General features: G+C 37.2%; 1 protein-coding gene across 2 annotated transcripts in view; it reads right to left on the bottom strand.

The window, feature by feature from the left end:
* The window catches only part of LOC18444018 (RNA recognition motif (RRM)-containing protein), a 30,933-nt gene extending 9,002 nt beyond the window's left edge, over nt 1-21,931 (bottom strand). The window contains exons 1-3 of one of the 2 annotated variants that reach the window (XM_020673559.2): nt 21,638-21,908; nt 21,372-21,412; nt 6,182-6,414 (exon numbers count right to left, since the gene is read on the bottom strand). In XM_020673559.2, coding sequence (XP_020529218.1) covers nt 6,182-6,354 — 173 coding nt within the window. In that variant the 5' untranslated portion in view covers nt 6,355-6,414; nt 21,372-21,412; nt 21,638-21,908. Of the gene's footprint in view, nt 1-6,181; nt 6,415-21,371; nt 21,413-21,637 lie in introns of both variants that reach the window. The other variant, XM_006854197.4, reaches the window with a different exon arrangement.
* Between the last annotated feature and the right edge of the window lie 3,827 nt (nt 21,932-25,758).

Raw genomic sequence — 25,758 nt, 5'->3', positions numbered from 1 at the left:
ACTGATCCTGGATTACAGACGGATGGTGTTAATCAATGGAAGCAAACCGATAGGGGAGGTTGCAGGCTGGGGATTAAGGGAGATAGAATATGCATGTTTACCAAAAGAGAGATTGAGTGCTTCAGGAATGGCCTCCAAGGACGAGGAAATGATGAGAATGGAGTACGAACCCGAAGGGAGAGAATGGGGCCGTTTCAAGCTAGTTTTAAGGAATCCCCCACAAAGATTACCAATAGCCTGGATCATAGAAGGTGGCACAAATGAACAGGAATTCCTTGGGCATGGATCTGAAAAACGATGAAGAGGAATAGCAACAAATTTCGTAGTCCAAGGAGAAAGAGAAAGTTTAACTAATCTGAAGGATAGGGTTTGGGATTAGACAGCTGCATCACAAAGTTCAACGAGAAGGAAAGTAGAGCAGATGATATGATGCAGTAACCAGGAAATAAGTTTGGACTTCCAGAGCGTTGAAACCCATTTTTTTATGTCCCTGAGTCATATCTGGGAGGGGAGAAGCTAGAAATGAGGGAGTTATGAAGGGCCTCAAGTCTCTTTTGGAAGTAGTGGCCAAGGATAAGAGAGTGAGATGAGGAGCCAAGAATACAAACAGAGAGGTTGGGTAGGGAGGTGACAGAACTAGACTCAGGTGGAGTTTGGTCGGAGTTAACAGGGGTTTGGACATGAAACAGGAGACAAAGGTTTGTAGGGGAAATTGTTTTCTTTTTTGCATTTTTTTTTATTTTCTTTTGGGTGGTGGGTGGGTGTTTTGGTGTGTTGGGGGCGGGGGATTGGTTTAATGAGGTTGATGTATTTATGGTAAAGGAGTTGAGGAATGTTAGGTTGGATGGGACAGTGGGAGGACTATGAAAAATGGTTATGTAGAATTCCAGGCTATATATTCAAAAAAATTCTTTTTTTTTTTTTTTTATTAATTGCTGGAAATTTCACTTATAGGTACTACAAATACAATAAATTCGAACCTAATACAGCCTAAGATCTTTAAAATTCATTGCTATACAATCTTTTTTCACACTGAATACAATATTGAGACTTAAGGAGGCAAAAATAAGACAAAACAAGCAGCAAATAAAATTTAAATAATATGAGAAGACTTATTGGCTTTTGCTTAGGGTTACCCCTCCAGGGTGTAGCACACCCCACACCAGATCACCTGACCAATGATGCCAATAATTCCAAATCCTGCTGAACTCACTAATATGAACTTGGAAGAACCTCTGGACACCCTTGCTGAATTTTATGGGGCAAGAGAGTAAAAAACAAAACTAGGGTTTCACGGAGAAGACCCTTCTTAAACCTAAGGCAGACCACAAAGGCACAAACTCTAACCTAGGGCTGGGCGAACCCTCTCTTTTTCTCCCCTTTTTGGTAGGCATGCCACCTTTGACACTTAGGAAGGGTTGTGTGCTCAGAGAGTGAGAAAGATGAGAGAGAGAGGTGGCGTGGAGGAGAGAAAGAAAGAGAGAGAGGCCTTGGCGTAAGTTCTAAGGGGGAGAACAACGCCCTTTATACATAACTCTAGGGCCTAGGGCGTCCTAGACTAATAAGGAGTTGGAATTGCATTTGAAGGGGAGAAGGCTATTTTGACTTAGGGTTGTGCAGACTAGAATGTGAAGCCCAAGTGGGCGCCACATGTGGGAGCTAGGCCCTTAGCCCCCCCATGTGGGTCCCACTAATAAAATTCGTAATTCCAAAAATACCCCTGCAATATTTAAATTATGTAAATATCCTTGTAGGGTTTCTAAAGCATTTAAAATTGTTTTCAAATTCTTAAAAATTCCAAAAATCTCAACAAGATATTTTTAGATGAAATCAACATTTTCGAAGTCTATAAAAAATAAAAAACACTTAGAAATATTTTAATATAAGTGGATTGGTACTAAATAGGTCAAAATTGAAAGTCAGGTTCATGATTGGTCCATCAAAGTTAGTCAATCTCTCCATGCACATGTACAAGCATCCCTCTACATAGGGTTCCTTCCCAAAATGCAGTTGTCATATGTACAAATCGCACGGAAGTTTTGTTGAGAATTTTGACATTTGCTCTCCCAAGCCTTTCTCTGCACACAGAAGACCACACAGCTCTCCTAGTCTATAAATATAATTCTTGGGCTCCTCTCCAACCTCAACGAGGGATTACCATTATAGACCCTCAACGGTAGTATCACATGCCCAGGGATATTCGGACATAACCCGGGCCATAAACCACCTAACCCTTGGTTAGTCAACTACAGTACGCTCCTACTAAAGTGTAAAATCTATTATAAATAATTTCACTTGCACTCTCTAGGCCTTTAAAAGCCACAACCCCCAATCTACTGAAGGCATACGAGGACTTGGGATTCGAGGAACAAGGTTTAGAGTTGATGGGGAAAGGCTTTGGAGGTTTAGAGGCACCTCTATAGGTGACTAACATGGAGAGAGCTAGAAAGGCAGTCAACCCACCTCTATCAGCTACACAAATTATGTTTCGTCATTCTTTATCAAGGGCTATTCCCTTAGTATGAACATAAGTTCCTGTATCTTTTCTCACTACTTTTATCCATGTCCTTTTGGGCCTTCCCCTAGCCTTTTAGAGCCTTTCACTTGAACCGAATCGTACCTCCTAACTGGTGTTGTATTGGGTCTGTGTTGCACATGACAAGCCCACCTAAGTCAACTTTCCCTCATCTTATTGCCTATTGAAGCCATCCCTTAAGTTCCTTTAAATGCATTCATTTCGAATTTTATCCTTTCTTGTCTTGCCACTCATCCATCTCAACATTCTCATCTCAACTACAATCATACTATGGGTACATTGTTCCTTGACTGCCAACATTCCATCCCATAAAGCAAAGTTTGTATCAAAGTTGTCCAATAGAACTTCCTCTTCAACTTCATTAATATGCGGCGATAAAAAAAAACTCTAGTTGCACATCTCCCCCTCACCCACCCAGCTCTAATTCTATGTGTGACATCTTCCTCAATCTCTTTATTTTAGAATATCGACCCGAGCTATCAAGAATACTCTCTTTTAGGTATTTCTTCACCATTACCCATTTCCTTATTTCTGCTCATATTATTATTAATTGCATTCCATATATTTTGTCTTAGACCCGACAATTTAAAAACTTCTAGATTCTAGAGCACCTCTCAAAAATTCTAACTTTGCATTGTTGCCGCTTCTAGTCTCATCAATCAGAACTATGTCATTCGCGAACAACATAGACCAGGCACCCCACCTTGTAAATGCCTAATTAGCTTGTCCATCACTAAAACAAAAAAATATGGGCTCAACACTGAGTTCTGATGTAAGCCTATGGTCATTGAAAACTTACTTATCTCTCCACTAATTGTCTGCACAATAGTTAGCACTCCTTTGTACATATCTTTGACCATGTCAATATAGCATCTAGAGACTCATTTATTCTTAAACACTAGCCAAATTAAATCTCTAAGTACACTATCATAAGCTTTCCCTAATTCAATTAAGACCATGTGGAGGTCTTTTCCCTTCCATGTGAACTTCTCAATCATTTGTATAATTAGGAAAATGACCTAAATTGTTGACTTCCCTAACATAAAACCGAATTGATTTTCTGATACACTTGTTTCATACCTTAGTCATTGCTCAATCACTCTCTCCCACAGCTTAATAGTATGGCTCATAAGTTTGATTCCTGAATAGTTCACACAATTCAGTATGTCTCATTTGTTCTTTCAAATAGGGACCATAGTAATTTTCCTCCATTTCTCTGGCATTTTCTTTGTTCTCAACACCTTGTTGAACAGTTCGGTCAGCTAGCATATGTTAATCTCCCAAATACACTTCCAAACCTCTATAGGGATATCATTTGGTCCTAAAGCCTTTCTTATCTTTATCCTCCTCAAAGCTTTTATCACTTCAGATGTCCTAATCTCGCAAATATATCTCACCTCCGCCTCATTTGTCTATATGCTACAACCTTAAGTGTAGCAGTACCTTGGTTCCACGATGTTCATATATTTTTTGTGCTTCGTTGGTCACTTGGTATATGTTTCACTTGGTATGTGTTTTATTTAATTTAATTAAAATAAGATGGATTAATTTATTTTATATGTTAATTGCATTAGATTAGATGAGAATAGACATAGGGTAGCAATGGACTGGCCCAGCCCAGCCCTAAAAACTAGGACCTGGGCCACAAAATGTGGCTTGAGGACTGAGCTAGGGCCACCACGGCCCAAGGACCAGGCTAGGCCAGGCTTGGGCCAAGGCCAGCCCGACCTGGCAGCCCTTTTTCTTTATGTTTGTTTTTAATTTTGTTTTTCTTTTATTCTATTTGGCCCAGCCTGACCCTAATAGGTTAGGGCTTGAGCCAACCTAGCTCATTGCCAACCTGAGACAAGAACTCTTTATTCTTGCTCAGCCTATTAGGTTATCATCGACTTAGACAATAGATATATTAGATATAAATAATAAATTAACCTACTGTCACATAAATCAAATATTCATGTCATTCATTGCAATATCATATTTTTATAATTTTTAAAAACTTATCAAAAAAATGCACCTAAAAGTTGAACTAACATTTTACCATAGGTGTAATTTGAGAAATTTCAAAACCCATTTGAATGTGTTATTTAATGGCCTATTTGAAATTTGATCAAAATAAAGATTGGCTATTTGAAATAAGATAATAAAATAAATGAGTTATATTTTAAATGGTTCAAATATCAGGTGCAGTTTGATAATTTTCCCTAAGTTCTCTAAATTTTTCGAACCTTATTACCTGCATTAGAGTTGATGTGCCCTCATTAGAACCACAGATCACAGCCATCCAATCTGCATCCTGAAGTTGATAACGCTGGACCAATGCCCTGGCAGACAACCTTCCTAAGGATGGCGTTAATCTCACAACAACAGACATCGCTCACCACAACTCATAAAAGGAGTAGATTATCAATCTTGGGGTCTCACAAAGTTTTATGGTGGCAGTTGCTCCATGGTCCAAAAACAAACTGCTTTCTTCTCTCCCTGCCTCCTTTTCCCGCACCACTTGTTCTTTTCTTCTTCCTTTTTCACCTTCGATCATAGAATTTGTAAGTTCTTTAAAGAGCAGCATTTTTTGAGAGCACACTTTTGTAATATGTTTAAGAGTTGCATCCACAGATTGTGAATGCAAAAATTTGTATCATAACATGTACTATATGAAAGACAATTAACTTAAAAGAAAAAAAAATACATTCCTATCCAGTATTCATTAGTTGAATAAATTACAGTGGTATCATCAAAAAAATATCAAAGGGAAATATTGTAAAAAATATCAAATAAAACATGGATTTATGTAGGATCCTCGAGAATCCTTTGCTTGAAGAACTAGGAACCCCAAATACCAGGATTCCACTCAAAATCGTGCATAATTGACTAAATGGGATAGACGAAGACAACCACAAATGGAGTGCTAGAAATCAAGCAAAATAAAAGACAATAACACACCAAACACAAAGATTTGGCTGGTTCACCCAAGGGCCCCATCGACAACCTTGGCAAGTCAAAATCCACCATCAATAAATATTACAATTTTGGGTTACAAGAGAAATATTGCTCTAAATTTTTTTTTTTTGAGAGAAGAAATATAGCTCTAAATATTGACAAAACCCTAGTCAATTTTCCCTTCTAAACCTGCTCTCCTGACCTGACAATACCATCGATCAACCTCCCTCTTTCCCACCCCAACACCGCTGCAAAAAAGTGAACCTTGATAGTAGTTGAAAGGCTTTCTCTCCAATGATTCAAAGTGAACCAAACCAAAACCCCATTGGAAAATAGCCTCTCTCTCTCTCTCTCTCTCTCTCTCTCTCGCAGGTCATGCCTCTCTATCTAGGACATAATCTCTCCTGAGATGCTCTTCCCAATGACCCTAAAGGGTGACTTTTATGCCTTTTACTTGAAAACCACATTCCAAGAACACAACAAGAGTGGTGATCTTGGCCATTTCCAAAACTAACTTCATATTGGAGACAACACCATTCCTTTTAAATTTTTGTCATAATTTGAAACCTGATATATTGGCTAATAACAAGTAGCATGAAATAACAGATTAGGATATGCAGACCAGGAATGGAAGAATTAAAGTGCAGAACTGCAGATAATAATGACCATTAATATAAAGGGCGCAACATAAAGGAGAAAAAATTATACTGAGCAAAAATTGCAAGTAGATCCCCTTCAGTGAGGTCAAATGGAATGCCGCCAATAAAGATATAAGCAGAATCCCTGTACTTGGCATGCCATGATGCTTCTTCTGAAACCCCAAATGAAGCTTCTGTAGAAGTAATCTTTTGTATCTGCTTCACTAATGTCAAGGGATTCATGCCTCCTATGCTTATTTGTAAGCCCACTATCTATGTTTAATATTTCATATGATGCTTGAGCTGAAATAAAGAGAACCATGTGGACATGGTTAGTGAATGTAATTACTTAGGAGCATTGCAATGCAAGAAAATGAGGACATACAAAACAACCATTCTTATTGACACAAAATCATGAAAAAACAATGAAGGACTACAAGAAATAATTGCAACAATGGTAAACAGAAAATAGCAAGCAAGAATCTAAATGAAGAAAAACATGGTAAGGGAAGATTGAAATGAAAGGAAGGGGAGGGAATATATATATATATATATATATATATATATATATAAGGGTTTTGGACACTTTTTTGTCCTCTATTGTTGTGTTTTCAAGATTTTTAAATAAGAACTTGTTAAACTTGTTTTCCAGTTTCCATTGAGAGCAAATTGTGCTCTGTTTGATGTAGTTGCCGATTCTGTTATGAAGTTTTTTCTTTTCTTTTTCTTTTTTTTTGTGAACAAGTTAAGTGAGTAATGATTTATGGAGAATGGGGATTGGCAGTTCGTTATTGATTAAAGTTAAATTGTTTTCACATATTTATTTTAGTTTTTCTTGTCATATTAGGGAAATGTGTAGCTTGCAAGGAAAAAGTAACAAGACCGGCTTTTTGGATGTCATTTTTATAGATAGTGGCATAGTTTTGATTATAATAGGGAAATCATCCTAATTGAAGTTAATTTCCCTGAAAACTAAATGGTGTTATGATCTTGTCTCTAAAATACTTGAAAAATGTACATTCATTTATTTTTCCATTTTTAATTGCAGTAAAACCATGGCTTGGGTGTGTTTGTTGTTGTTTTTTGAGTCGATATATAAGAGACTCGTATTAGGAAAATGTGTAGCTTGCAAGGAAAAAGTAACAAGACCGGCTTTTTGGATGTCATTTTTATAGATAGTGGCACAGTTTTGATTATAATAGGGAAATCATCCTAATTGAAGTTAATTTCCCTGAAAACTAAATCGTGTTAGGATCTTTGTCTAAAATACTTGAAAAATGTACATTCATTTATTTTACCATTTTTAATTGCAGTAAAACCATAGCTTGGGTGTGTTTGTTGTTGTTTCTCTCTGTATTTTTTGAGTGGATATATAAGAGAAATTTATCGAGCAGGATTCACATTTATCTTTGTTGTTTTAAAAATCTAGCTCTATTGCATAGAACGCATATATATTTCAAATTAAAATAGCTTCTTCACTTTAAGTCTAAGAAGGGTGAGGACCTTAAACTTCCTCAACCCATCCCAAGCCCGGGTAAAGTAGGTGGGTTGTGTTAGGTAGGCAGCCAACATAAAACTTTTTCAAAACTTTATAGGAATCTTGAATCTATGGAGTTGGCTACACGAATCTTGGTATGTCATTCTGCTCTATCAACGGCCATACCCTAAGTAAGGGCACAAGTCCCCATATCTTTTCTCACTACTTCCAACCATGTCCTTTTGGGCCTACCCCTTGCTCTTTTTTAGCCTTCCACATGAACCAACTCACACCTCCTAACAGATGTACTAGGTCTATGTTGCACATGGCCAGTCCACCTAAGTCTACTTTCTCTCATCTTATCGACTATTGGAGCCACACCTAAGTTCTCCCCAATATATTAATTTTGAATCTATCCCTTCTTTTCTTGCTACTCATCAATCTCAACATCCTCATCTCAGTTACACTCATCCTATAAGTATATTGTTTATTGACCACCTCACATTCTGCCCCATAAAGTAAAATTAGTCTCACAATTGTCCTATAGAGCTTCTCCTTTAGCTTCATTGGTATGTCATATAAAACTCTAGTTGCACATCTCTCCTTCGTAGACCCAGCTCTTATTCTATGGGTGACATCTACCTCAATTGCTTCATTCTCCTAGATTATCGACCTAAGATATCGATAATCTATGTGTGACATGCTCCTAGATTGATAATTTAGAAACATGGAGAGATTGAGGTAAATGTCGCCCACCCAGCTCTAATTTTATGTGCGACATGCTCCTAAGCACCCACCTAAGTTCTCCATGCCCCACCTAGGCACCTGCTTAGGAATTCCATGCCCTGCCTTGGCACCCGCTTGCAACTAGGTGTCACCTTGATACCCTTGGCCATGGACAAAAAAAGCTGCTGGTGAGGTTTTTGGGCAACATTCTAAGGATATGACCTAGAGGATGGTCCACACAAGCATGTCAAATATCTCTATCTTGATTATATTCCTATACTAAAGATGTTGGTGCCTTTCTGAAGATGTAGAGACCATTCCTCAAACCCCTCCCCAATCATCTTCTTGGTGCACAAGCTCTTGAAGACACCTAGAGATGGAGAAAAAGTTTCACTACAATTTAGTTTTTTAATAATGTTGACGGATAATAAGTTGCATAGGAAGAAGGAACATGATGGACTTGCGAAGGACTCAAAATAGGAGTGAGATTAATGGAATCTGCATCCCTATTGCATGCAAAAGAGCTGTCAACAAGGGAACCAATCTTGAAAATCAGCATAGTTTTCTTGAGTGTGGGTAAGGAAATGAAGTTTACCGTCATAAGCTCTATTGCTCAAATGGAGGATACAACAAGAATTTTACTGAGACAGCATCGTTTAACACTTCAAAGAAAGCGAGTTGACTAATGTCTCTACATCCCCTAAATTTTGGTCTCAATTATATAGGAGTTTATGTCCACCATGGTATAGAGTTCACCATGTTGAGAACCAAAAATAACCAACACTTTATTGGTCAAGTATTGGTTATAAGAGCAAATTTACAAATAAGAGAAAGCTGATGAGGCCTAAGGTTACTAGATTTTCCACCTCTGCTGGTCTAATAAAGGTGAGGACCTTCAACTTTCCCTTAACCCGTCCCAAACCCAGGTAAAAGAGGTGGATTGTGTTAGATGGACAACCAACACCAAACTTTGCTACATCTTATCATGAATTCTGAACCCATCCCTTGATAGAGAAGAATGGAGGAACAAGATTCATGTAGCCGACCCCAAATAATTGGGATAAAGCTTGGATGATGAAGATGATGAATCTATATTACTCAAAAAGATAAACACGACCCTGCGCTTAACTTTCTAAGCAATATAGACTCATCATCATCCAAGCCTTATCCCAATAATTTGTGGTTGGCTACATGAATCTTGTTCATCCATTCTATTCTATCAAGGGATAGGTTCAGGATTCATGATAAGATGTGGCAAAGTTTTACATTGGTTACCTATCTAACGCAATCTACCTCCTTTATATGAGCTTGGGGCAGGTTAAGGGAAAGTTTAAGATCCACTTATTAGACCAAAAGATGGTGGCAAATCTAATAACCTTAGGCCTCACCATCTCACTCTTATTTGTAAATTTCCTCATTATGGCCAAGACCTGGACAATAAAGTGTTGGTTATTTTGGGTTCTCAACGCGGTTGACTATACACTATGGTGGACATAAACTCCCATACAAATGGGACCAAAATTTAGCGAATGTGGAGGCACTAGTGAACTCACTTTCTTCAGAGTGTTAAACGCCCCTTTCTTGGTAAAATTTTGAGGTGCAAACAGCTCTCAACGAGTACACTTCTGTGATACAATCAGGCCGGAAATAACAATTTCTCAACCCTTGAGTTGCACACTCAAGAGACCTGTACAAAACCACAATCTCAAAATTATTCATTTCTTTACAATCAGTGGAATGCCATTAAATTTCAATTGGAAACAAAATTATAATAAACTTCTCTCTCTTTGTAGAATTTCATCCAACCAGTATAATAATGCTTGATAAACATTGGTTGGAAATGAAAATTTAACAGACTTCTTTCTCAGTAGAAATTATCTTCCAATCAGTAGGAATAAACTTCAATTTGGTATAATATACAAGAATAAATATTTTTTCCATCGATTAATTTGTTGACACCCTCGTCCTGAAATTTTGGCAAAGCCTCCCCAAAACCGCAATTGAGACAGAAGCTGACTTCAGTTTTTAGCAATTGGGAACCTCCCTAAACTGGTGTCAGCAATAACGGAATAAATTTCGGGACGAGGGTGTCAGTAGTTGTCTCAACAGGAATAAATTTAATGGGGACTAGGAGTCAGCTTCTATCTCAATCGCTAAAAACACGCCTAGTCCCCGTTAAATTCCCATAGGAATTAGATCAGATTTCAGAGGCTGATGATAACAGAAACACTCCTAGTCTCAATAAGAATTAAACCTGGTTTTGGAGGGTTATAAGGTGATGCAAATAAAATCCAGAAAAATTCCGTATAAAATTTAAATATAGGAGATGCACAACTTCGAACTGTAACCATCATTGTCATCTTATAAGCAGTTGTTAAAATGAGAGAGAGAGAGAGAGAGCTTCATGTAACCTCCTGTTAACTTAGTTGGAAGCTCGTCAAGACAGAGAGGTAATAGAGAGGGTTCGATGGCCAAAAACGAGCGAGAACGAGCTTCTTGTTAACCTCATAGAAAGAGAGGAAACGCCCTTACTAAGAGAGAAAACCTCTTTTAAAAACCCATCCTTTGTTTTTTTAAAACGAGCTTCCCCTTTAATACCTTTAGAATGATAAATCAACGTAATGTCATTGACGTGTTAGAAAGGGGGACATCAGAGAGGTAAAAAGGTAACTCCTTTAGAAGCAATAAGCCACTTTATAAAAATGTGGCCCTAGGTAAATGAATGGAGAGGAGGCTACAAAAGAGAGAGAGAGGTGATGGCACCTAAGGAACACAAATGACAAATGGACAGGCACAAGAAAAACTTATAATAAAAGGCGTGTTTTGAACAAACAACAAATAAAGCTATCAGAGAGAACATACAACAAACACATATGTGAAAGTCATGTGACATAAGTAAATTTTTGACTTCAGTAAGTTTTAACTTGACTCAACTAAAACTTAGTTACTTAAGTAACTTGAGTTAAAACTTTAAACTTTCGTAACTTATGTTGGGTTTTGTGGCCTTTAAAGGCCTAGAGAGCTTGTAAACATGAAATTTTATAGTAGAATATGCACTTTAGTTGGAGTGTGTGTTGACTAACCAAGGGTTGGGGGGTTTTGAACATGGTCAAAAACCCTTATCCATGGGATGTGGCACTACCGAGAAGGGTTTACTATGGACCATCCATTATTGAGGTCGAAGAGATGCTCAAGGATGATATTTGTAGGCCAAGAGAACTGTGGTCTCCAATGTGTGGTAAGCCTATGCGAGCAAGGGTCAAAGCCTCAACAAACTTTCACATGACAGCCACATTACTGGGATGCAACCCTATAGAGGGGACACGTGTGCATGTGCATAGAGAGCTCCATTTGCACTGTGGTGACAAGTGCAAAACTTGCTCTTAAAGGGGGAACTAAAATCGACATTCCAAGATCATGATCCCACTATTTTATTGTCCAACATAGACAAACCAATTATGAGCCCTTGAAATGAGACTGTGAGTCCTGGGTCTTTATTGGGAAGGATAAGAAAACAGTAGTGGATCATAGTTTCTGGGGCGAGTGGAGTGCCCTTATTGTCGTTATTTTTTACCCATTTGTACCAGTTCACTCCTAGTATATTTTATTTTGGTATTATAAATGCTTTTATGCTTTCTAAATATACTTTTCAGATTCTTTAAATATTATTTTTGTTGTAATTTTCATTAAAAAGGTATTAATTTTCAGGACTTGATAAGTGTATGTGGGCATCAAAGATGCAGCCCCCACATGCATGTGCCACCCATGTGGGGCCCACATGACCTCCTAGGGTGGCGACCACTTTTCTTGCAAAAGGCGGGCATGCCACTTTTCTTGCAAAAGGCGGGCATGCCACTTTTCATGCAAAAGGAGGGCATGCCACATTTTATGGTAAAAGGGGGGCAAGCCACTTTTTATGGTAAAAGGGGCATGCCATGTTTTAGGAAAAAGGGGGCACGCCCCACTTTCTTGTTTCAAATTTTAAATTAGATAGGAAATCTCTTAATTTTAAATAAGATTTGGTTTCTTATTGAAGTGGGTTTCTAAAATATAAATTATCATTGATTTCCTATATATTATGGGAGATCTAGATAATGATAAAATTGGTTATATTAAATAGGACTTGGGTATGGGTCAAAATCTAAAGGTATAAAGTTCATATCTTTCTACTCAAAATCATCATGATTGATTTGTGGGAAGGATGGCTCTGATTAAATCTCTCTCACCCCACACATTTCCTAAATAATCCTAAAAGGTCTAGTTGGAAATTAGATAAAGCATACCTAAAGAAACCTTATTCAAGTTGGGAGATAGATTTCCTTCAATTTAAAAACCTAGTTTAAATATATTTCAAATATAGAGAACAAGATCTCTCTCACACACACACCCAGTTCTCTCTCTCCCTCATGCCATATTTTTCACTCTCTAAAAAAATTTAAGTCACATGCCTCCCCTCTCTTTCCCCCATATGGAGGCACGTCACCCTATCTCCTCTATATTTTTTTGTTTCACGCCACCCAAAAGAAAAATAGAGGTGGTACTATAGTGAAACCCTAGAGCAAGGGTTTGTTGTAGTTTGATGAAAAGAAATGAGAAACCCATCTTAGAGAAAGATCAACTTACAAGCTTAGCCCTAGTTTGTTCCCATAGGGTTTTTATAAACCCTAGTTGATTTTTTGAACTCTTTAAAACCCTCGAAAACGAGGCATCGCCTGAAAAACTTTCTATCTCAAAATTCCTAGCAACTCCTAAAGGAGTAAAAATGCGCCATCAATTAAGGAATTGGTTGTGGGGTGTACTAAGACCTGTGAGGGTCACTCCAGACATCTTCCAATAAGTCTTCCCAGCAGTTTTAATTAGTTTTTAATATTATTTCTTATTTTCTATGAATTTCCATGAACTTATTTTGTACTAAAAATTATAATTAAAGTTTTTTTAAAGCTCTTGGATAGTTTCCATTTCTTTTGGCAGTGAAAATGAAGATCCTGGTTGTATCTAGGGCCCTATTTTGATTTACAACAATATTTAGTGGCCTTTGTAAGTGCAATTCAGGTATATTGAATAAAAGTAAAAGAAAAGTTTTTAATATAATACCTTGAGTTGCACATAGCCACTTTGTAAGTGGAATTCAGATATCTTGAATATAAGCAAAAGAAATTTTTTTAATTTAATACCTTGAGTTACACATAGCCACTCCTTTCAACTTCTAACCCAAGGTTTAGATTGATTCAAGTCAAAACTTAGAACTCTAAAAACTACTAAATATTCAAATCACAAATTTAAAATGAAAAGATAAGTTTACAAGTTACCTGGGTTTCACCATTTCTATAAATTCCTCTCTAAAATATTGTCTCTAGCACCTTCATCTTGCTAATAGCCTCATGCATGAGGTCTATGCAACACTCATGCATGAGGTCTATGCAACATAGTAATTATGTTTCAAGTTTCAACTGCTAAAACAAAACAAAAAAAAAAAAAAAAGAAGTCGGGGGTTTGTACTCTTTACCTTGTTCATAGAGTTAGAATGTTATGTCAATTACAAATCCTAGTTTCATTTGAAAATCCTAAGAATACAATCGTGCTTATTTGTCCCAACTTCTATCCTTGCAATTTATTAAAAAAAAATCTATCCTCGAAATATTCTTCACCCTACCAGGTCAGCAATACAATGTTAACTTTTTCTCCAAAAAAAATATTCTTCACCCTACCATTTTCTATCCTTGTAATTATCTCTTTATTTTGTTCTTATTTAGCAATAAAAACTAGTTAGAGGCGAACATAAAACAGACTGGGCCTTTAAGCCTACCATATTTATTAGATGGAAGGCCATTCCTTTCTTCATTTTTGTCCCCAAAACAAAGAATGTCTGGATTCTTGTAGGCATGTTGACTGGGTTCCCTTGGTATGTAACATTAATTAATTCTGCCATAAAATTGATCCACTCTAAAAATTTTTTTTTTTTTTGATAACTGTTAACAATTGTATTGATATAAGAGGATAGATACAAAAGAAGAAGGTTCATCCAAGAGTACCTTAAAGCCGGTACTTCTGGTAAAAAATTAGGTCTTCGGACCCTATACAAAATGGGGTTATAAATTATCCCCTTACACTGTAATCAGAAAATGTACAAGAGATAAAGCAAAAATGAACGAACGAGTACAACAAAAAAGGCCCCGTCCGAGAGGAGAACGAGTGAAGTGCGTGCTTCGTGCCCAACCCAAAAAGAGTTGTGGAAGTACCTATTCATCTACGTTGGCCATGGCTTCGTCCTTGGCTAGCTGATCGGCGAGCCTGTTCGACGTCCTCGAGATATGCGCCCATAAGATTGGCATATCCTTGCAAAGATCCTCAATCTCATCAAAAATAGGCACTAGATACCAAGGGACGATTGGGGGGGGGGGCAATCCTGGAAGCCCAAGAGATAATGTTGCTAGCGCCTCCCTCCACTAGGAGAGACCGTCCCCAAGACCGATCAAAACACGGTATACCTCTAAGGAGAGCCATAGATTCGGCAAACTGTGAATCTTGGGTGCCAAGATATTCCGAGTAGGAGAAGATAACGTTTTGAAGGTGGTCTCTAAAAAACCCCTCCTGCCCCTGTGTGGCCTAGGCTGCCTAAAGAGCAGCCGTCAAAATTTATTTTGATTGCTCCTTGGGGAGGAGGTTTCCAAGCAGATTTAACTTTGTTTTTCTTCGGGTTGTGGAGTAGAATATGCTCCCGATTTGAGAGGAAGGAGTCCCTAGGGATACTATTGAATCAGAGATGGTTTGACGCCCAAAAGGTTACTAAGGATGTAACCTTAAAGAAGAGCGAAGGGCCAGGAAAAGCCTGTCCCTGAAAAATTCAGGCGTTCCTTTCTTTCCAAATAGTCCAAATTGTTGCTGCCACTGTTGCTTTCCATAGGATTCTGCCTGCCTTTGGCCAGTGCGCGGCCAAGTTCAAAGAGAAGAGGTCTTTAACAGTTGGAGGTAGAACCCACTGCACCCCGAACAGTCGTCGAGGTTGACTCCATAAACTATGGGCCACGTTACAATACAGGAACAGATGGTTATTAGATTCCTCTTGGCACAAGCACATGATACACCTATTAGGAACAGGGATCCCTTTTCTTTGTACGTGATCTACAGTGAGAACCTTGCTTGAACCTGTGATCCAATTGAAAATTTGGTTTGGAGGCGCAATGGTCTGCCACACCTGAGAAAGAATCGAGGTAGGGTTGAGAGGGAAAGTAGGAGGTTGGGTGAGCTTTTATAGAAGGAAGCCACCATAAAAACCCCTGAGAGAGCAAGGGACCACACCAACCTATCCCTTCCCTGAAGAGGAATAAAGGTTTTGTACAGCAGTGACGAGAGTGAGAGGAATTGAACGGATTCCCCCTCTGAAAGGTTCCTTCTAAAAGAGGGATGCCATAGTCTTCTTCCTCCTTCCAATCTAAACTTATCCTCAACAGAAGCCTCTTTATTCACCGCGATTGAGAACTTTGTTCCTTGAAATATGTTTCATGGACTGGCTAGGGACAGACTTGAGCGATTGAATGCCTCTCCCTCAACAACTACCTCAGCGTATTTCCAAGAGTTTTCTGTGCTGGCCTTGGTTCTCTCTGTTGACTCCTTTTGGTAAAAATTTACAGCCTAACATTTTAATATTTGATATTCTTTTTTATTATAGCCACAGTTATCAACTTTTCTTGGCACTATTTTTGGATGAAATTTCAATGTGTCTAGTGTTTACCTCCATGCAGTCGGTTATCACTTTTAGATATAGTATTGGTGATCATGAAGATTGTTACTTTGAGAGTTATGATGATTAGGTCTCCTTTAACTGTTTCAATTAATATGTACCAGACAATAGTGATTGTGAAAGTTAATATGTACCAGACAATAGTGATTGTGAAAGTTGCTCATTTGTCTTTTGTGCAAATTTTGAAGATATGGCTTCACTAAGTTAAAGGACATTAGTGTATTGAGAGTATGACTTACTGAGTAGTTCATTGTATCTTCAGTAAAAGGTTTCGTAATTGGGGTGGATCCTTTTCATGCTATCATCAGAGTTAGCTGAAAATTTCTTCATTTTCCTGTATTGGTTGTTTACTGTAAACAGATCTAGCACCTTGGTCGGAAACTCATTTGCACAGTCACACCTGTCATTTCTCCTATTCAAACTAGAAGAACTTTTGACCTCTTTCCTCCATGAAAATTGTTATTTGATTTTGATCTTATTTCTGATTTTGGAGACCTACAACCCTTGGCGTTGTACCTCACTGCCCTAGCTACCACACTTTTCGGTGATTAGATCCACCCATCCTTCCTTGAGACTCCTCGATCATGTGTCTCCATAAGCGTGAATATGAGTCATTGCCACTTGCATTTCTCCACTTTGTTTGGGTCGGTAATGAGTTTTTGTTAATGATGGTAAATGGTTATGGGCTGCTGAGGCAGCATCTAAAGCACCACAGAATCTCTACGAACAAAAAACGCATATGCAAAACACATTCATTAGCCAAAACGTTTGCATCAACATTTGTCTCCTTAACACATGACAAAAGGATATCGGTTGGGATGAAGCCTTATCTTTGATTTCTCTATTCTACCACTATCTTATTTCTATTAGTGGCTGTAACCTTATTTGTCAGGTGAAGCATCGGTAGTTTACCTTGACCCATGATTTATTGCTGCTAGAAGCTCATCATTTCCTAGCTTAACACTTTGTTCTTCGTTGCTGAGTTCAAAACATCTTGTATATTGTTCGATTGAGCAAAGAACTATTGCTGCTCAAATGTCATACAATTTTATTTTCTTGACTGGGAACAGTAAACCTGTTTGGTTCAACCAATCCAACCTGACCAGTGCCCCCATTGGTTCAACCACTGGTCCGGTCTCTAACATCTTGCACTACATCTGTGTAATGCGAATAAGTGGAGATTTAGGTCTTCTAGTGAGGCCGGAAGCTGAAGATGCTCTTTCAAAGTGAGTTCATAAAAGTTGGAATGACTTCATTGAAGCTGAAGATGAGTTCATTAAGTGCCTGGAGTCGGAATGATCTTTGCTTCTGGTTCTTTGTAGAAATGTGGTATTGTTGGTTGAAAAGTAGGTGCTTGTGCTAGAGTAGATTTCAATAGCATGCCCAATTAAAAAAGATATCCATGATTAGGTCTGGTGCGTTAAAGCATATAACGTGTTGGATGTGATCATGTGAGATTTTGGGGCCTTTTCCCAACTATGGCATAGACATTATGTGCAATATTATAACTTGCTAGTAAGATAAAGAGGTCACTGAAAAGTTTTTGACTAGATGGGAGATCTAGAACCTCCTATCTTGCTATCATGCAGGCAATCAAAATGGGCACTCTTGGTACATTGTTGATAAAAAATTGGGTTGAGGTCTGCATCCCTTTATCTAGCATAGCAGTAATGAGTATTGGTATGAAACTTGTTGATGTATTGAGGTTATGCAAGAGAAAATGGAGTACTTCAAGAGTTTCCAATGTGTTTTTTATTCAGGTTCAAAGGCCCATGCATGCACTAAATAGAAGATATGCTCAAAAGGCCAAATCATTTATATAAAGAGGTTATGGTAAAATACAAAAGTGTGCCATCAATAATAATTGTTTTCTTATCAATAAAAAATAACATACTTACTCTTGGTGTGATATTGGGTTTAAGGCTTTAGTACAGACCATGATGAGTTTTATTGTAATAGTGATTACATTAGCAAACATGCATATTGTAGACTTTTGCAGTGATTAAACAAGTGATTAAAACACCTGTGCCTTTTGACTGAATATTTAATGCTATTTTAGGTGTTTGGAGATTAAACAAGCTGGCAATATCATCTTTGGCTGAGCTTTGTCTATCATATTTTTGCTACGAGGTTATCTTGTCCATTAAATGGTAGATCAAAGGAATTCATCCTCAGAGGATCCAATGGGGCATGCAAATTGTCACTGTCAAGTGCATATGACAGAAACTATTTTGCATGGGCTAAGTCGATCACAATGATAGTTTAACATAAAATACGTGATTGAAACATATAAGTGCCCTAATCCTTGGACAACCAAATATGAAGAGTCGATGTCATCAGATGCACTTATTATGACATGGATTCTAGGTTCTATAGATGAAGCCATTTGATATGGATTACTTTTCCTTGATTTGGCCCCTTAAATATGGGATGCCCCAAAAAGACAAGTGTTCTTAGAAAGATAATATTGCCCAAGTGTACCAGCTTTATGGAGACATAGCTTTACAATCTCAAGGAGAGCAATCTCTGTTAGAATATTATGGAGCACTCAAAGGCATGTGGGAGGGACTTTAGCCCTCACCATGCAAGTGTCTGAATGCCTTTTGAAATTGCAAAAGCAATTTTAGAAGAGGAATATTTTCGAACTCCTAGCTAGCCTTAATGATGACTATAAGATCGTACATTCTCATGTATTATCTGCTGAAAAAATTACCATTGGTTAACATTGTGTGTGCTCTTCTTCAAAGAGAAGAAAAGTGTAGGGAGTGTGAACGGAGTTCAGCCACTAGACCTAGATGTGGCAATATATTCGGCTGGACAAATGATAGGTGCTGGGCGGGAGACTAGCATCACACCTACTAGTCTAGTCAAGGTCACAACCCACCAATTGACACACTTAACAAGCATGATCAGTCAACTCATTCCGCTCCTCGAGAGAAAGAAATCCATTAAACTCTTTACAAGTGTAGCTATGTCTCAGGAGACAAGTAATCGCCACTCCCTTCTTGCTGCGTCCTCCAATTGTTTTATAGACTGTACTTACCCACACTAAAGAAAAACCATGATGATTCCACGACTGTTACCCTTGTTAACGGCTCTATTGCATCCAATAAGGATGTAGATCCCATTAATCTCACTCCTACCCTGAGTCCTTCACAAGTCCATCATGTTCCTTCTTCCTATGCAACTTACTATCCATCAACATTATTAAAAAACTAAATTGTAGTGAAACTTTTTGTTTCTCGTGGTGTCTTCTAGAGCTTGAGCACCAAGAAGATGACTGGGGAGGGGCATAAGAAATGGTCTCTACATCTTCAAAAAGGCACCGACGTCGTTAGTATTGGAAGATAATCACGATGGAGATCTTTGGCATACTTGTTTGGAACATCCTTTAGGTCATATCCTTAAGAATATGTTGCATTCTATTTCTCTTTTAGACACTATGCTTACCAACTTTTGGAATATTCTCACACATGTGACCCAAGAAGAAGAAACACTATGTCAAAACATGCGACTTTCCTTGATATTTTAGTTATTTCGAAAATGATCGAGCCTCAAGTTGAAAAGCAAGGGAGAATCATAGTCTAGATTCATCAATATAGAAGCGTTTGGCACAATGCCCTCTTCTGTACCTCAGTATAGCAAACGTGTAACAGAAAGTCCCATCTTGACCTATTCAAGAAGACCAAGGTGTTCGATCACTAAGGATGCCGTAATAACTAATGGTCCAGTGATTAATGCTCTTTATGAATCAACTGGGTCCGAGCCTTTGTCATTGGGTATCTCCTGTCGATCTTACTTAGATAGTTAGATATTCTAGTTGCTCTATGAAAACCAAAAAGTCTTTCATCCTATTTAACATTTTGTTTCTAATATTGCCATTTTTCATCATAACAGCATTTAGCTTTCTTTTGTTAAGTTTGTCTTAGAACCTAGAACTTTTGAGAAAGCCATTAAAATTAAAAACCCAAAGTTTAAAAGATAAATGGAGGAAGAAATTCAATCTCTTGAAAGAAATGATACTTAGGTCATAGTTGACATCTCCATCCCCCCCCGGAAAAGAAATATGGCAAAAGGGAACCAATGGGTCTACAAGCTCAAATTTTAGCTTGAACAAAGTATTGACTGGTGCAATGCCCAACTTGTGGCTGAAGGCTTTGCGCAAAAGTACGGAATTGATTACTAAGAGACTTTTGCACCCCTTGCTAAGATGGCAACTGTTTAGAATTCGCTATCCGTTGCTGCCACAAAGGGTGCTGTCTCTTCCAAATGGATGTCATAAATGATTTCCTTCATGGGGACTTAGAAAAGATGCTGCCATTGCCAGATTCTCTAGAGCCTTCTAGCAGGTTTTCGGCTGAAAAGGGCTCTTTATGGCCTCAAGCAGTCATTCATTCCATTCAGCAATCCCATGATTTCCATAGTATTCAACAAAAGCAGTTCCGATTATTCCCTCTTTATAAAGAGGAGACCACAAGGTACTACTTTATTTCTCTATGTTGATGATATTGTCGTAATAGGGGATGATATTGTGGTAATAGGGGATGATATTGACAACATATCCTCTCTCAAGACACATCTTTGCCAAGAATTTAATATAAAGGACTTCAGGCCCTTTAAGTAGTCCTTGGGTATAGAAGTCACTACTTCTAAAAAATTTGCCAATATAGGAGGTGGGTAATGTTAGGTAGGTAGCCAACCTAAAACTTTGCCAAAAATTTTCATGAATCTTAAATCTATGTTATCTTCTTATACTAGGGGAACATGCTACCGCAAGCAACGTGCTATACCAGAATATGGGGACTTATGACCTCAGGTATGACCCTTGATAGAGGGCGGACCAGGATTGGTGTAACCAACCCCAAATAGCTGGGAAAAGGATCTTATGATCATGATGATGCTGCTGCTGCTTTGCTGCTGACAAGTTGGAGACATATTCATATTCTAGTTTTGGAACTCAAAGTTTCCTAATCTGTGGGATAATAAAAACATATTTCCGTTCTCCATGTTAAAGACTCCCAAGATTGAAGCAAATAATGAGACATTTCTTAATGACTCAGCCAGGAAAATACAGAAGTTTCATGAAAAAATTCCATTGCTTACTAGAATATGCAGCGAATATAAAATAAGTAAATAGAATCCAGTGTCTTAAAAGGTTGAACAATCCTTAAATAGCCATGATACCAGGGCCATAAAAAACCACTTCCAAATCTGTCCAACATACAATAAGCACACTGACAAAAGAAAACACTAGCAAGCAAAACAAAAACCAAAAAAAAAAAAACCGTGAGGAAATAGAGATGAGAAGCTCAGTACCAATTTTCTTTTAATCGAAGCTCAGTCTCACTCTAAAATCCCTAGATCACGCAAAACCATCAAAGCTTACATAAAAACGCAAACTCCATGAAAACACAACAAATATATTCATAAATCAATATAATGCTATTTAAATCACTCTTAACCACAAAACTATATACAGAGGTCTCATTCCTTGCTAATCAAACATTAGTTGCAAATAACAGCAAAATTACAGGAAAAAAAAATAGAAAATCCCTGCAAAGCTCACTACAAAAAAAAAGTACCTTATGCTTGAGAATTTGGCTTGGCTTGATCGATTCTTTGAGGGATTTAGGAGATTTTAGGATTATAAGAAATGAGTTAGATTTGGGCACAGTGACAGAAACAGAGGAGAGAGAATTAGAAAGATACCCTACACGAGAGAGAGGCTCTGCGTTAGCAATGGAGCGAGACGAGAGGGAGAGAGTAACGTGGGGAAGAGAGAGAGAGATTGATGAGAGGGACGTCCTGCCCAAAATCAAAAGGAAAATGGTTGGACAGAGATGCAGCCCCATCAAAATAATTATTAATAAGTAAAGCCTCATCTTGACTTGGAAATTTGAAATGCAAGTGTCGGCCCGGTTACTATGCGGTCAAGCCCGCATATGTAGAAATGCGGGCTTCTAAATAAATCTATTTTTTAAAGGGATAAGAGGTAACTTTTAAAGTCATGTAATCTCTAACATAAACATAATGAATATGAAAAAATAAATAAATTTTAAAAATTAGAAATAATAATTTTACTAAGAAAATATTTGGATCATTAGTTTTCATTTTTTTAGATGGAACACCTACTTCTATCCATCTTTAAGATGAATGCTTTACATTTATGAACCGCATATGTAGAAATGCAATCCAGCCCGCATAAAACAATATGCAAAAATACAATCCAACCCACACCAGACTCTGCTTCTCTCTCCCTTTCCACGATTCCGAATATGCTTCTCTCTTTACTTGGCCGATTATTACTGTAATTCGAGTACTGTAACAATGTTAAGTTTTGTTACAATATTCTAAGTACCGTATACAATATTCATTACAATGCTTAAAGTACCGTAATTGTGTTTTCATGGTAATACAACTATCGTGAAAGTTATTTTGGTTACATACTACCCAATATTGAAGAAAAAAAATGTGGATGAGGTTTATAAAAGTTGACTTTTTTTTTCTAAATAGGCGAAAATTAAAGGTATATTTGTGATAATTTCTCTATATTCAGTTTTTTTTTTCATTTTTTTCCTTCTAGCAACAATTATGGTTGTTTTTCTACCGTATAAAAAGGGTATTCATTACAGTATTCTAAGTACATTATAAAATGGAGTATTCATTATGGTAATTAAAGTACCATAATGGTAATTTCATGGTAATACGACTACCGTGAAGGTTATTTTGATCATATACTACCCACAATTAAAGAAAAATGGTGTGGATAAGGTTTATGAAAGTTAGGTTTTTTTTTTCTAAATAAATAAAAATTAAAGTATATTTGTAATAATTTTCCTAAAAATTAGATCCAAAAATCCATCTCGAAAATGGATTTTTAAGAGGTGACCCATTTTTACATGAACTCCTAAAACTCGTATAATACGCTGAATGCATTATATGTTTCGAGGTACCCCATAATTACTCCACCACCAATCTCTCTCTCCTATGTCCTCTCTTTCTCTGCTCCATAATTACTATTACTCTCTCTCACAGCATAATTACTCCACTACCTCTTTTTCTATTCCACAAATTACTCCACTACTTTTTTTTTTTTTTTTGAACACCATGCGTAATTACTCCACTACTTCCATCTCTCTCTGCTTATAATTACTTCACTAGTTTCTCACTATACTCATAATTTTTCGGATTTGGTTTCTATGCGGTCAAGTCCACATATGTAGAAATGCAAACTTATTAATAGATTTATTTTTTAAATAGATTTTTAACATAATTTTTAAGGACATGTAATCTCTAACATGGAGATCATAGATATGAATAAATAAATAAATTTTAAAAACAAATAATAATTTTAGTAAGAAAAACATTTGGACCATTAGTTTCCATTGTTTTTATATGGAACAACTACTTGCATCCATCTTTTAAGGTGGGTGCTTTACACTTTTTGGACCGCATATGTAGTAATGCGGTCCAACTCGCATGAGACAATTTTCCTAATCTCTCTCTCTAGTAGCCAAAAGTTTCTTTCAAAAAAAATTTCTCAAACTTTGTGATACACGTAAGCTATAAGATTTAACATCAAATGATTGTAAGCAATTGTAACCTCCCCATATAAAAAATAAATAGTCTCATTGTATACAGTCCTTCTTTGAATTGATGTTTTCAAGGTAAGTTTTTTACGAACAAAACAACCTTTATATTGATGGATTTGGTTTCATGTTATATTGTTGGTGGGACTGATGAAAATTAGTTGATTTTTCTCGACGTAGGGAGGAAAACGGTTTATAGATTCCACGATTTGTGGCTTGCATTTTTTCTTTCTTCTATTTGAAAACCAATTTGGAAATCCACAAATTCCTTGGGAGTATTTCCATTGATTGGTAAGAAAACGGATTTCCATCGATTTTTTTTTCTAGGAAATAATTCTTGAATAGACAAGGGATTTCCACAAATTACTTTCTAATACAAAAGAATTCTTGTACAAACAACAATCCAAATCAAGAGACAACTAGTAAAACACACAAGTTAAAACCAAGAGCTCAAGAGTTAAAACCAAGAGCTCACTTAACATGGGTCACCCTTTCTCTTCCTTTTTGCTACTTTGTGCCTTTTTAATGGTTTTCTTTGGTTAAATAATTGATTGGGTATCATATATTTCTAGATTTAAGCAAAATTGTCTTTTTCTTTCTTCTCTCTGTCACCGAGTTCTTGTTTTCTTTCTATGGCATCTCTAGCAATTTCCACCCAATAAAAGTAGGTGTTATAGAAAGAATCGAATCCATGATGAATCACAATTGGAATGTAATGGCTCAACTGTGAGTGGTATTATGGTGGGACATTTGAGTATTTGGGGGCTATTAAAATTTTGAGTAGACAATAAAGTTGTGAATGATGAGAGAGAGAGAGACAGGTTTGACAAGAGAGAGAAGGGGGGTGAAGGGAGGAGAGCTTGAGCCCAATTGTTCTAGCCTTCCCTCTTTTAAAATCTACTTTGGATTGATGAAGGCATTTCTGATTTGAGTAAATTCAATATTCATTGAATAAAAGATTTTGGAGAAGAGAGAAAACTAAGGAATTTAATGAATTTTTAACATACAAGATAAAAAGTGGGACATGAGTGCAAAATATAGGAGATATTTACATAAATTTGCCTTTTTAAAAAATATTTGAACATCTTCGTGAAAGAATCCAGCAAAACTGTTCATGGGAAGTCTCAAGTGATTGCAAAAAATGCACGAGTATTCAGCATTGCCACTCAAATTGAAGGTGACAGGATATGACCTCTGTTTTTTGGGTAAGTGACAGGATATGCCCTCTCGCCTTTTAATAGACATTCTAATTCGTTAAGGACCGCAAACATAAGGTGGAAGGGCATGGCATACAATGTCCTCTCCACATTACACATAAAACTGATAACTGCTTCGGTCATTTCATGGCGGACATGCATTCCTTGTACACATATACATATGGCAAGTTTCAGAAGCAAGAAAATATTTACGAATTACATGATATCTGCATCAGGCTTATATGCAGCAGGCCCATTTTCTAAACATCAAACAAGAAAATTTAGCTCAAATAGATTAGAACATGCATACACCACACTGCAAACAGCTTCACAATACAACACAAGATGCAATATGAAACTCGTCAACTGTCAAACAAACTAGGCATGTTGATTCTTATGCATCGCCTTGATTTTCAACAGTTCACCCCAAAAAAAAAAAGTTGAATTAAACGACTTTGAAGATAAAAATCTAGCAAAGGAGAAACAATAAAAACCAAGTACGATTGTAATCCCAAAAACAAAAAATACATAAATAAAAATGAAAGAGATAGGTAATAGAAGGGGGAGAATGCCGTAAGAAACCTACCAATAGATTGACCACTTTGCTTTTTAAAAATAATTAATACCCAAAGCTAAAAAGAACAGTTCAATTGGATGATCAAGAAACAAAACAGGCAGAGCTTCCAGCAAAAAGAAAAAACAAGAAATTGCCACAAGGACCGCTCGATCAGATGCTACTTTCCCCATATTTCGGGAATGCAATCAGGCCAAAGTATTTTGTGGCAGGAGAAACTAGAAAGCCCAACTAAATAGTTTATCCATGAAAAGAAGAACAAATAACAGAAATTGCAACTTGTGACCCAAAAAATGTCACAAAATGCAGCAAAGAATTGAAAGTGCTCAATCTAACCAGGCATG

The sequence above is a fragment of the Amborella trichopoda genome, chromosome 7 (assembly GCF_054954075.1).
Source record: "Amborella trichopoda isolate Santa Cruz 75 chromosome 7, AtrichopodaSantaCruz75HAP2 v2.0, whole genome shotgun sequence".
In the NCBI taxonomy this organism is placed as follows: domain Eukaryota; kingdom Viridiplantae; phylum Streptophyta; class Magnoliopsida; order Amborellales; family Amborellaceae; genus Amborella; species Amborella trichopoda.
This window is presented reverse-complemented; position numbering and strand designations above follow the sequence as displayed.